The 12,578-nt window shown below is 41.3% G+C and overlaps 1 protein-coding gene across 3 annotated transcripts in view; it reads left to right on the top strand.

Annotated features, from left to right (window-relative positions):
- The window catches only part of ACCS (1-aminocyclopropane-1-carboxylate synthase homolog (inactive)), a 73,835-nt gene extending 69,699 nt beyond the window's left edge, over positions 1-4,136 (top strand). For all 3 annotated transcript variants that reach the window (XM_060764427.2, XM_060764436.2, XM_060764417.2), the window contains 2 exons: positions 129-282; positions 1,603-4,136. In XM_060764427.2, coding sequence (XP_060620410.2) covers positions 129-282; positions 1,603-1,901 — 453 coding nt within the window. In that variant the 3' untranslated portion in view covers positions 1,902-4,136. The remainder of the gene's footprint in view (positions 1-128; positions 283-1,602) is intronic.
- The last annotated feature ends 8,442 nt before the right edge of the window (positions 4,137-12,578 follow it).

Raw genomic sequence — 12,578 nt, forward strand, 5'->3', positions numbered from 1 at the left:
CTTTCACTCTATTAGAACCAACTTTGCCACATTCCCAAAAAACAGGAAAATGCTTCCCTTGACTCATTTAAATCTGTCTCCTGATAATATGTTTGTTGACTCTTCCCTTTCATATTGACCAATTCCAGTACTTGCGGAGAGGAACGTTTGAAGAAGAAATGATACTTTGGAGGCGGTTCTTGAGCAACAAGGTCCTGCTGTGTCATGGGAAAGGTTTTGAGTGCTGTGAACCTGGCTGGTTCCGCATCATTTTTTCTGACAAGATCCAACGTCTGCAGCTAGGTCAGTGCTGTTCTTCTCCCCCTGGTAACTTTAGGAGCCAAATGTAACCCACTTGATGGGTTAGGATGTCTCTTGTATCTTCTGCCAGATGGCCTCAAGGCTACTTTCAAATATACATACTTCCTAATAAACAATAGCAAAATATTTTAAAAAAACAGATAAAAAGGGAAGCCAAAAAGGAAATGCCCCTAATAAAGACAGTATAAAATAACCTATAAAGCAGGGTTGTCAAACTCATTTTCATCCAGCCTTATTGTTACCTTCAAAGGGCCATTGAATCCATGGACGGAGAACCTGTGGACACAGCAGACCACCTATAGCTTTTTTACATAGTTTTTACTTAGTTTGGGTCCCCAGGTGTTATTGAGTGACAGCTCCCATCACTTTTGATTATCCGCCATGCAGACTGGGGATAATGGGAATCCCAACAGCACATGTGGCTCTGAGGTTGGGGAAAGGTTAAAAGACTTTTTAAAGTCAGATATCATATCCACAAGTCTTGTATTTCAGTTCAAACCCCGCTATCCTGACTAAACAGAACAAAGTGCAGCCTTCCGGATTTTACTGTATCATAACTCCCATCAGCTCTTGTTATGATGTGTAATGATGAGAAACACATGAGTTGTAGTCCAGCATCTGGAGGAACACGTAAAATGATATGAAAGGCCGGATTCAGCCTATTGACATTGAGTTTGACATGTGTTATAAAGAATTCCTGTTTCTCTTAAAAGTATAGAAGAGAATGGACTTGATTAGGTGCCTGAAAGTTAACAGAAGTAGTCAGGGGAGTAAGTTTGGGAAGGAATTTTTATAACCTGGGTACCAACAGTAAAAAGGCCCCTTCTCCAACAGACATCTCCCCTGTCTAAGAAAAGATGAATCCAGAGAAAGGTAGCTGAAATATCCCAATTTAGTGTTAAGCTTATGTGGATCTGGGCCAGATTATTAGATAATCTGGCCCAGATCAAAACCAGAATTTGAACTGAGGCCAAGAACTCACTAGAAATGTTTGAACATTGGTGTTATGAGTTCATGACAGTAAGACCCAAATAATAGTCTGTCTTCTGTATACTATGCCTGTTGAAGTTAACACTTTGAAAGAAGTTGTTCTACATGTAACTTGTTACAGCAATCGTGCTGATCATACTATTATTGAAAATATGCATGCAAAATGCAAAATGTAATATAGGCCAGAAAATTGTGAGTTGCCATTTGGTTGTGACAAATTGTTAGTCTCTTTGGATATTATCCCTCTTAGCAGTTTCAGCACTTTCGCTACTTTTCCCAGTCAAGTTTTGTTCTGTGTTCATTGTCCACCAGGCATGCAGAGGATCTGCGAGGTATTGGAAGAGTGTGAACGTGAAATCTTGAATGAAGCTAAAGACCAGTCCCGCCTGTCTGACTCGGAAGGCAAAGCAGACAGCACGGATGAAGTGATCTTTGTGTCCCACCACCAAGAGCCTGTTTCTGGTGGCAACTCCAATCTGGGCGATCTCATAGGTCTTCTGCAGCAGCAAATGCGTTCATCTGACTGGCTGCAAAAGAACACAGTGGAGCAGTTTGCACAGGAGAAACCAGAGGTTTATGAGGTTTTCAGCAAGTTGGTGGGGAAACAGTAGAACCCCCATTTTGTGCCAGGACCTGTCCATGGAGGTTTTTGCTGTTTTGACTGATACAATGTTATAATTTCGACAAGTATTTAAAGGAACCATTTTGCAAACCACCCTTTTTGGCTCTTCTTTCAAAACCATATTGTATTGAGACCAGCCACATAAGGGTGGCTTTCATTTGATTCCCACCTCCTGTATTGTATTTTGTATGTTTGTTTTTAGGAACCAAGAATATGTTTTCATGTGGAGAGAGATAAAATTGTTGTTAGTGCTGTTTCAGGTTTCATCTTTTCATAAAGAAAAGGTGGTTTTTTAAACAGCTGAACAATTTCTTAAAGCACTAGTTGTGACCTGAAATGAAATGGAGGTATTGAGGAACTTGAACAGTTTGTCAACAAGTCACTTTAACACAGAATTTAGATGCAGGTTTAAATGGACTCAAGTTCAGATATTATAGTACGGGTACATAATATTTGTATATTAGTCACGTTTTCCCGTGTATGTATGTGTATATGTATGTATGTTCCAGTATGTATGTTCCAGTATTCCAAAGACCAGTTCAGAAGGAATGCTTTTTGTTTCTGAGTTATGAATAAGGGACCAGAGTCTTAAACATACTCCCTTTACCCTTTTCCCTCTCACAAATGAATTGCCTTCCTACCATGGACATTTACAATTGTGATGTTCTTTTCGTGAAATTATCCCTGAATTCATTCGTACGCCAGCAGTGACTTCAACCATGGTCAACTATAACCAATGGCTCACTTCCTGGTAGGATCTGAATCAAGTGTTGCTCAATTGTAACTCCACTTAATGTTCAGGCAAACATCATGAGCAAGAGAATACCCATAAACTGGGGAGTAGAATATAGTCTCTTGCAGTCTTTCCCTGATTAAGGAAATGTCACTGTTAAGTAAAGGTTTCCCTTGACATTAAGTTTAGTCGTATCTGACTCTGGGGGGGTGGTGCTCATCTCCATTTCTAAGCTGAAGAGCCAGTGTTGTCCGTAGACACCTCCAAGATCGTGTGGCCAGCATAACTATATGGAATGCCATTACCTTCCCGCAGAAGCGGTACTTATTGATCTACTCGCATTTGCATGTTTTTGAACTGCTAGGTTGACAGAAGCTGGGGCTAATAGAGGGAGCTTACCCCACTCCCCTAATTCAAATCACCAGCCTTTTGGTCAGAAAGTTCAGCAGCTCAGCAGTTTAACCCACCATGCCACCAGATGTTACTGTTACATCTGCATTATTCTAGAAATTTAAATGCTAACAATGAATGAAATCTTAGTGACTTAAGACTGACATCTCTAAATTATTTCAATGCTGCCCTCAAGAGGTCAAGTCTTGAAAATGACAAGTAGTGGCTAGTCCAGTTGTTTCTTCATTTCAGACTCTATTTCCTGAAATGTGGCCATTAATTTGGGTTTCTCATCTACGGTGGAATTTAAGGGTATCAATTCCTTATTCACAGAATGACTTCAAGATATATCTTTCTTCATTATGGATATTTGTACATCTGTGATGATCACATTATGGAGAGGGTCTCCTAGTATACATGGTTATTGGAGAGGCTGAAGACAAACCAGGAAGTGATATTTTACTTAAATTATATTCACCGAAATCTAACTAATGGGAATGTGGTAAGTTAAAATGGATGTGAGCTCTACTGAATTTATTGTTGTGCTCTATAGTTTGCCTTCTATGTTCTGTACCAGTTGAAAATGAGCAATTGGATTTATACTATGGAGTGAAATGTTACCAGTGATGAAAATCTTAACATTTAGCATAATAAAACTAGAGAAGATGAAATGGTAGAACTCTACCATGATGATTATTGCTCCAATGGTTTGTGGAAAGGGAACTTTTTTCCTCTTAATTGGTTTGTTTGTGGATCTTACTTTTACAAAATGTGTCAGTAATTGATAAGGCTGTTTTTCAGATTTACTTTTACCAATCGGGTAACTTGTATCTGAAAGAAAAAGGCAATGCAAATTAGAATATATTAGATTTGCATGTATTGCTTTTTTCCAATCTGTATGGTATGTACTGTAGTACCATTGGCAAATTCTTCTTAACCAATTGTTCTTTTTAAATTTTCGCTAATTAAACCTCAAAATATTACTCAATATCTAGCTTCAATCTTCCGCCTGTATCTGTTGATTCAAGTCCTTGTTCCACCTTGTTTTAAATGGAGTTGACTGTTGATCTTCTAATAATAAACTCTAAGTTTTGCTCATCAGATTGAAATTTGAGTCATTTATAATCTGTGTACTTTTTTTGTTTTGTTTTTTCTCAGGCATATATGTATAAGACATTTGAAATTATTGGGAAACGGAAAGGTAACACTGACCATTTAGTTCCTCAGTTCTTCATTTGAAAGTATTATAGATCTACAATAGGCCTCAAATTAAGGGTTTTTTTTGTCGTGTCAGGAGCGACTTGAGAAACTGCAAGTCGCTTCTGGTGTGAGAGAATTGGCCGTCTGCAAGGACGTTGCCCAGGGGACGCCCGGATGATTTGATGTTTTTATCATCCTTGTAGGAGGCTTCTCTCATGTCCCCGTATGAGGAGCTGGAGCTTATAGAGGGAGCTCATCCGCCTCTCCCTGGATTTGAACCTGCGACTTGTCGGTCTTTAGTCCTGCCGGCACAGGGGTTTAACCCACTGCGCCACCGGGGGCTCCAAATTAATGGTGAAACAGATGGATTGCATTCTGCAATTCCCCATAAGTGGGGAATGGGAGTGTTACAACATAAGCTAAAAATGCCTCAGTCATTTGGCAGTGTGGAAAAATTTTGAGCATGAATGCATGAATGTTGATTTCACTATTCAATTTATTTATTTACCGTATTTATTTCCCGCCTTTCTCAACCTCGAGACGGCCTTACAACAATTTGATGCCATACACATATATCAAATAAGCAATTACAATTAAAACCAATAATTAAAACATGAATTATTAAAAACATAAATTAAAATCACGCTATGCAAAACATAATCCAGGGTCGTTCCATTTGTCAATCACATTGCTTCATGGACACATAATGCACTGCTTCCAATTACTTGTCAGAAAGCTTGGTCCCAAAGCCACATCTTGAGGGTTTTTTTTTTCTCCTGAGGGTAAGGAGAGAGGGGGCTAATCCGATCTCACTGGGGAGGGAGTTCCATAGCCGAGGGGCCACCACTGAGAAGGTCCTGTTTCTCGTCCCCACCAATCGCACCTGTGAAGGAGGTGGGACTAAGAGCAGGGCTGTGAGGATTTATAAAAAGACACCATAATGTAATGGATTGACTGAAAAGACATGTGTCGGCAGCTGATTGGCTGAGCATGCCAGGAGCCAGAATTCTGATTGGCTACTGTCTCCAGCTTGCTGCTGGGAGGAATGGTTTTAACTGCCATTTTCATCTCATAGAGTGAAGAGAGCGCTGACTGGAAACAGCCAGGAAGGAAATAGCTGCCAACTCTCTGAAGCTTGATCATTTCTAAGACTGTTTAAAAAGGGCTGTTTATTCCCTCTGTTCTCTGTAAGAATTCAGAGAGGCTGCTGTATATATTGTTGCTCTGTTTGACCTTTTAAACTGAAGTAAAGTTACTGTTACTTGTTACACAAATCTGAGTGACACATTATTATACTGCAGGGTATATTTTGGTTCAGAAACAGTGGTAAAGCTTCTGTTTATTTACATTACAACCCTCAACAACGGCCTCCCTAGATGATCTTAAACTTCAAGGTGCTTCATAGAAGGAGATACGCTTGGACAGGTAAGCTGGGCTGGAATCATTTATGGCTTTATAGGCTAAAGCCAGTACTTTGAATTGTGCTCAGTAGCAGACTGGCAGCCAGTGGAGCTGGCATAAGAGGAGGTTTGTGTGCTCCCTGTACCCCACTCCAATGAGAAATCCGACGGCTGTCCTTTGGACCATTTGAAGCTTCTGAACAGTCTTCAAAGGCAACTCCACGTAGAGTGCATTGCAGTAGTCTATTCAGTATGTAACCAGAGCATGGACTACTGTGGTCAAGCCTGACTTCCCAAGGTACTGACACACAAGTTTTAATTGTGCAAAGTCCTCCTAGCCACTGCTACACAGTTATAGCATTTTGATACCCATTTCAACTGACTTGACTGCATTCTATGCAATCCTGCAATTTGTAGATTGTAGTTTCAAGGTACAGTAGAGCCCTTGAGCAAAAATCCTAAGTATCTCATGAAACTATAAATCCCACCAATCCATAGAGGAGACCGTGGTGGCGTAGTGGGTTAAACCCCTGTGCTGGCAGGACTGAAGACCGACAGGTCGCAGGTTCGAATCCGATGAGCTCCCTCTATTGACTCCAGCTCCTCATGCGGGGACATGAGAGTAGCCTCCCACAAGGATGATAAAAACATCAAATCATCTGGACGTCCCGTGGGCAACATCCTTGCAGACAGCCAATTCTCTCACACCAGAAGCGACTTGCAGTTTCTCAAGTCGCTCCTGACATGACAAAAAAACATAAACAAAACCAATACATAGCACGGGGCTATGGCAGTTGAAGTAGAACCAAATTGGGTTGAGTGAAAAGCCCCACAGTCTGATCTTTCCCTTATAGAAGTGGTTATGATTAGACTTTTTTGGCCAGTTGCTTGGTTTGTTCCATATTTTATGTGTGGGGATGGACTTTGCATTAGATTATCAAGAACTGCTAATGTATGCTTATCCTTAATATAATAGATGCAACATGTGTGTAATTTTATTAAATTGCAACATTCAGTCGTCCATTTTATCCTGTGGTGGTCCTAAGATATGATGACGTATATGCTCAGTATGAATCTGTGTTGCCTAGCAACATCTTCAGAATGGGGGTCCTCAGAGAAAGATAGAAAGCATGGCTTCTTTTATTAGCAATGCTGATATATAAAGCCATGTTTCTCATTTTGGGCAACCAGCAGGAAGGAGCTTACTTTTCTGTAGGCAGAGTATTTCAGCTTCCCCAGTATCCCCAGCAGGAGGGAGGGATGAAGTAAACTGGCATTGCTGGGGGATAGGTTGCATGTGTGAAAAGAGAAAAGGAGGAGAGAACGAGAAGAACAGCATTAGATTTTCAGAAGTATGTAAATGACCGATAATATAAAGAACTCTTCTCTTAAAGGTCTCTGGATCCGCAAGCTTTGACTTAAAAGGGAAAGCAAAGTTGTCATACCTTCAGAACAAGTATCTACTTTGAGGATTAGTTAAATTATTGAATATTCTGCTGCAAGGAAATAAAAGGAAGTTCTAAATAAATTTAATATTGATATCAACTTAGTTGTTGTAGGTTTTTCAGGCTATATGGCCATGTTTTAGAAGCATTCTTTCCTGACGTTTCGCCTGCATCTATGGCAAGCATCCTCAGAGGTTGTGAGGTCTGACAACCTCACAACCTCTGGGGATGCTTGCTATAGATGCCTGCGAAACGTCAGGAGAGAATGCTTCTAGAACATGGCCATATAGCCCGAAAAACCTACAACAACTCAGTGATTCCAGCCATGACAATACATTGGATATCAACTTATATCAGCAGTATGGCTGTCTAAGTGCAAACTGAAGGGGGGACCTTATATTTTTAATGGCTGTGTGGTAGACAGCATTTCAGCAAGTGTTGTATTCCCTGGTTGTAAGGCAAGCAACATCTGCTACAAATTTCTTCATTTCCAAAGTCATTAAAGATACAGGAGGCATCTCCATTTTTTACTCTGGCAACTCTCAGTCATTGCTAGGCAATGATGCCAATGATTACAAGCTATTAATTGTTTTTCTCCATTAAGAGAAAACCATGGGCTAATCTCAGAGAGGAGGCAGACAGGCAGGGGAATGCACACAGCATTCTGCAATATGGACTGTCACTAAAGTTGATAATCCAACTTCAATACTGGTTTGCCTGGCTCGTGTGATAAAGTCCTTGGTGTTAACTGCCATCTCTTGTGAATCAGCCTACCAGATTTTGATTGCCATTGCCTTCTTGTCCAAAAAAGGACAAGAGATCATTAGCACCAAAGGATCTCTCTCTCTCAAAAGCTGCATTTGCAGCGCTAAAGGGCTGACTTGAAGGTCATCTATTCCAACTGTAAGGGTTTATGTAGGTTATCCCATACTTAACACCCCTATCATGTTAGCTAATATCATCTGCATTATGAATGCAGAGCAAGCAGAAAACACGAGGGACTCAGAGATGTCAGAAATTCCAATGTGACAAGGACTATATAGGCACCTAGAAAGTAGTGTAAACTATGCTGCAAGCTGTAGAAGATAGTGTACGACATGCCCTAAACCAGGCCTCTTCAACCTGTGGGCCTACAGTTGTTTGGCCTCCAACTCCCAGAATTCCTGACCATTGAATAAGCTGGCTAGGAGTTCTGTGAGTTGGTAGCCCAAACAACTGGATGGCCACAGGCTGAAGATGCCTGCCCTAATCTACTGACAGATCAAAAAAACTGGGAGAAATGTGGTTAAGCAGAGGATTAGTTGGGACTATCCTTGCCAAATTGGAACAGCTGTAGACTGTGACATGATACATTCTGCTGATCTGACTGCAGTTGTGTATGTCCTTACATACTGTTTAGATATGTAAAGCTGGTGCATGAAAAATCCCAGTGAAACAGGCCTAGCAATATAGAAGTATCCCCAAGTTTTATCTTACTAAATGCTAGGCAATGACCAGTAAGCTGCCTTAGGTAGGGCATAATGTTAAACTGAAGTCAAGAAAAAGGTAAACCCATCTTGCCTTTTACTCGCTACTGCCTACTCTTTCCTCCTCTCCTCATTGTAGCTCCTCCCAGTCTCCAGTTTTGTGCTAGACCTTGCACTATTGCTGCTTTGTGATTGTTTTCTCCCTTCTCCTAGTTCTGAAAATGAGAGGATAGACACAAAATTGTAGGGAGCATACTTAGTCTGGGTCTTATTCTGAGTCAAGTATTGACGCATGGTAGGAAAAAAAGGCATGACCATAGAGATGTTGATGGGTGTGTCAAACATCTGGAAGACCACACATCTCCAATTCCTGCAGTAAAGGAATGGAGGGCATTCTCTAGTAATTAGACAAAGTCCTTTATTCTATCCTAAGGTGAATTTGTGGGTGAAGGATGATGCTAGAACAGGACCACAGACCCATAGAATTGGAAGAGATTCCAAGGGCCATCCAGTTCAACCCTCTGCCATTCAGGAATACACAATCAAAGCCCTCCAAACAGATGGCCAACCAGCCTCTGCTTAACCTCCAGAGAAGAAGCTCCACCACACTCCAAGGCAGCTAAGTTCTGGACCACAGAACAAAGCATCCCATTAACTATGGACTTCGTGCTTTCTTTTGTGCAGCCCTTTCGCCCCAAAACCCACATATTTTGCAGGTAGGTTTATTTGGCTTGATGAGTCACACATCTGTGCAGAAAGTACGGAAAGGTGCCTTCCAACTGTGTAACATGGTGGGAGCAGGCTGTATAAACAACAACATAAAATGACATTTTACTATGCCCTAAGGTCCAGATCTTTCTGTAGTTTCTTGTTCAAAAGAGTTTACTTTTTGTCCTCAGCTAGCTAGGAACATTTATTCATAGTAAAGGACACAAGCAAAACCAAGCAAAACAGAACTATAGTGGATAAACACTGGAAGCAGCAGCTATTTTTAGCTGCTCTGTGTATTCCCTGCTGTTCTCCACCAGTTTCTGAATGTGCACAGATACATGCACGAGGACTTAGCTATTCTAGGCACAACCTCCTTGTGACCTTTTCTTTTCTGAACAAACACTCAAATACAGAAAATCTATGATGGATTAAAGATGACTACTATGAGAAACCATGACAACTGCCTTTCATTATTATTTTTTTTAAAGACTGCATTCTCAGTAGTAAAAAGAACTGAACAGAGTTGATCAGACACGTGTATATCTACAGATAAGAGACCCACGTCAGACCAATTTAGCTGACCCCATATAAATTGGATGTCATTTGGGTTAAGCAGGAAATAAAAACACCCCAAATATATACGGATTACATGTGTTTCATGGCTGGTGTGGATGAAAGCTCACATTGTTGGTAATGTGAGGAAACATTGTTGCCCTCCAGCCATATTGGAACAAAATTCCATAAGCCCCAGACAGGATGGTTATATTGCTTGTGAATTATGGGACATTCAATCCAATACTTTTGGAGGAAACTGGTTTAAGGGGCTATCACACTGTACATCTGATCAGCACAGGTTCATGAAGGCAGTAGTCTTGGAAAACTAAATTAGAATTTGCCAACATCTTCCTGCCTCTGAAAAACTTTATTTAACTTGGGGCATGTCCAGGCTGATTAAAAATACCGGAAAGTCCCAAATTTTGTCCATGTTTGTCCTGGTTTTATTTTTGAAATCAGTACATGTTCTGTTTATCCCACAATATTTTCTGTAAGTTCCCAGTACAATTACAGACTTTTTATACCAGCTGTTCAGGTCAGATGGTTTTAACCCAACATAAAATTGGAAAGAACAGCAACAAAATCTGGGACTTTTCAATCAGTATGGATACACCCTAAGCTTTTTTTTTTTTATCCCAAACTTGGTAGGAATATTTCTCTGTAGGATTACCTTACGGAAGGGCTATATCACATCAGAAATTAAATCCCTGTATTCATTCCTAATTTACTTTGATACTTTTCTCTACATTGATGATGTTTAAATTCTTCTTGAGGGCAAGGTAAGTCAAGATTAGCATGTAATGAACGAAGACCAGAGAACACCATCATTTTCTGCAGTAATCTTAGCCTTAACTGTACAACATTTCAGTGGAACAGACAACAAGGTGATAATGTTCTTTTCTGTTTCACTGTACAATATCCTGTCATCACCATTCTAGCATCACTAAAGATAGCCAGCTGAGGATTCCCAGCTAAGCCCTGTTGCTATTCAGCTTTTCCCTGCAGTTCCAGCTCTATGTAATAGCAAGGAACAAATGACAGCCGGTAAGCTGCTGCACGGAGAATATGAATGAATGGTAGAAGAGTAACTGGCTACAAGCTGCAGACGACGTGTGATTCGAAGCCAATCCCCCGCCTCCTTTGTACTGCACACGAACGCAAAAGGGTGGGGGGAAAGCCCTCTTCTGACGTATTTCTACAAATTAATAGCTTGTCACCCTGGAGCTGATGAATAATTTTGCGGGCTATAAATGGCAAGCCAGAGTCTAAAAATAGACTGGGTTGCTGCAGAATTGTCTGCCTTAGCTACACCACTGGAATACAAACAAGGTTCCTTGCTGGTTTTTCTGCAGAGCCCAGAAAATCTCTGCTCAAAGATATATGTTCCTATTTCCACCAAACTAAGGGCAGGAGGAACATTTTTAAACATAATTTAAGTCTTGATTTTGGTTATAGATATCTCCCTGCCCGCGGTGAAAATTTCCTATTTAACTTGATAGGAGTGAAATTCAGTTGTCAGGTAATGCTTTTGTGTTAGATCTGATGCATTAATTCCGGAAAAGCAGGGAAATAAGCTTGTGGGCACTAATTGGGCATTGGTGTGCCATGTTCCTGGGGTTACAGTGCACATCTCTGCTTTGCAGCAGCACACGGACCAGCCATGTGACTAAGCTCTTCCCTTGGAGGACTTCATGACATCTAGTCATTATGCCCAGAGATCAGTGCTTCTTCATTCAGGAAAACACTATTTCACATGTGCTGTTTGTTCTCTGGTATTAACAAAGTAGTGTCAGACTGTGTTTTATCAATGGAAACTTACAGTTGTCTACATGTGGGCACATTTCACATGGAATCATACTTCAGCACAAGGCCATTCCCCACTGAACAGGCAATACTCAGGCTGGACAATCACTTGCATCTATCAAATGCATCTGCTCATACCTGCAAGGACCACATCAGAGATCCATAAACATAGAAGCCCATCAACTACTGTATTCATGTAGCTAACCTCCTCCTCTTTGAATGGGATTAAAGAGGAATGTGGCCATGAAAAGAGAGTGTAGCATAGTTCTTCCATATCTTAACACAAAATAGATGTTCAGAAAATAGCAGATTTACTTACCTTAGAAGTTACTTTACTTACTTAGGTGATCCCTCGTAGTTCGAGGATGATGGTCCTCCAAGGTTGGTGTTCTGGCGGTGGGTCCGTAGGTGACTGTGGAGCCCTATTCTTGATCTGCATGTTCTCCTGTAGTGAGGGCATTGGTTTCCAGGTGGAAGACGTTCCCGGTTGGGGTTGGCTTGATGCACCTTCCTCTTGGCACGTTTCTCTCTTTCGCCCTCAATTCATGCCTCTTCAAATTCTAAGGCACTGCTGGTCACAGCTGGCCTCCATATGGAGTGCTCAAGAGCCAGGGCTTCTCAGTTCTCAGTGTCTATGCCAAAGTTTTTAAGGTTGGCTTTGAGCCCATCTTTAAATCTCTTTTCCTATCTACCAACATTCTGTTTTCCGTTCTTGAGTTCGGAGTAGAGCAACTGCTTTGGGAGATGGTGGTTGGGCATCCAGACTATGTGGCCGGTCCAGCTGAGTTGATGGCGGAGGACCATTGGTTCAATGCTGGTCAGGCCCGTAGCCAGGATTTCATTTTGGGGGGGGGCGCTAAAAAAATTTCGGGGGGGGGGGTCGGGGGGCTGAGTTTCGGTGGGGGGGGGGCTGAGTCTGAGTGAAAGAGGGTCTAGCCTAGCAAACCTTTTGTATCATTACCC

The sequence above is a fragment of the Anolis sagrei genome, chromosome 1, assembly GCF_037176765.1.
Source record: "Anolis sagrei isolate rAnoSag1 chromosome 1, rAnoSag1.mat, whole genome shotgun sequence".
Taxonomy (NCBI): domain Eukaryota; kingdom Metazoa; phylum Chordata; class Lepidosauria; order Squamata; family Dactyloidae; genus Anolis; species Anolis sagrei.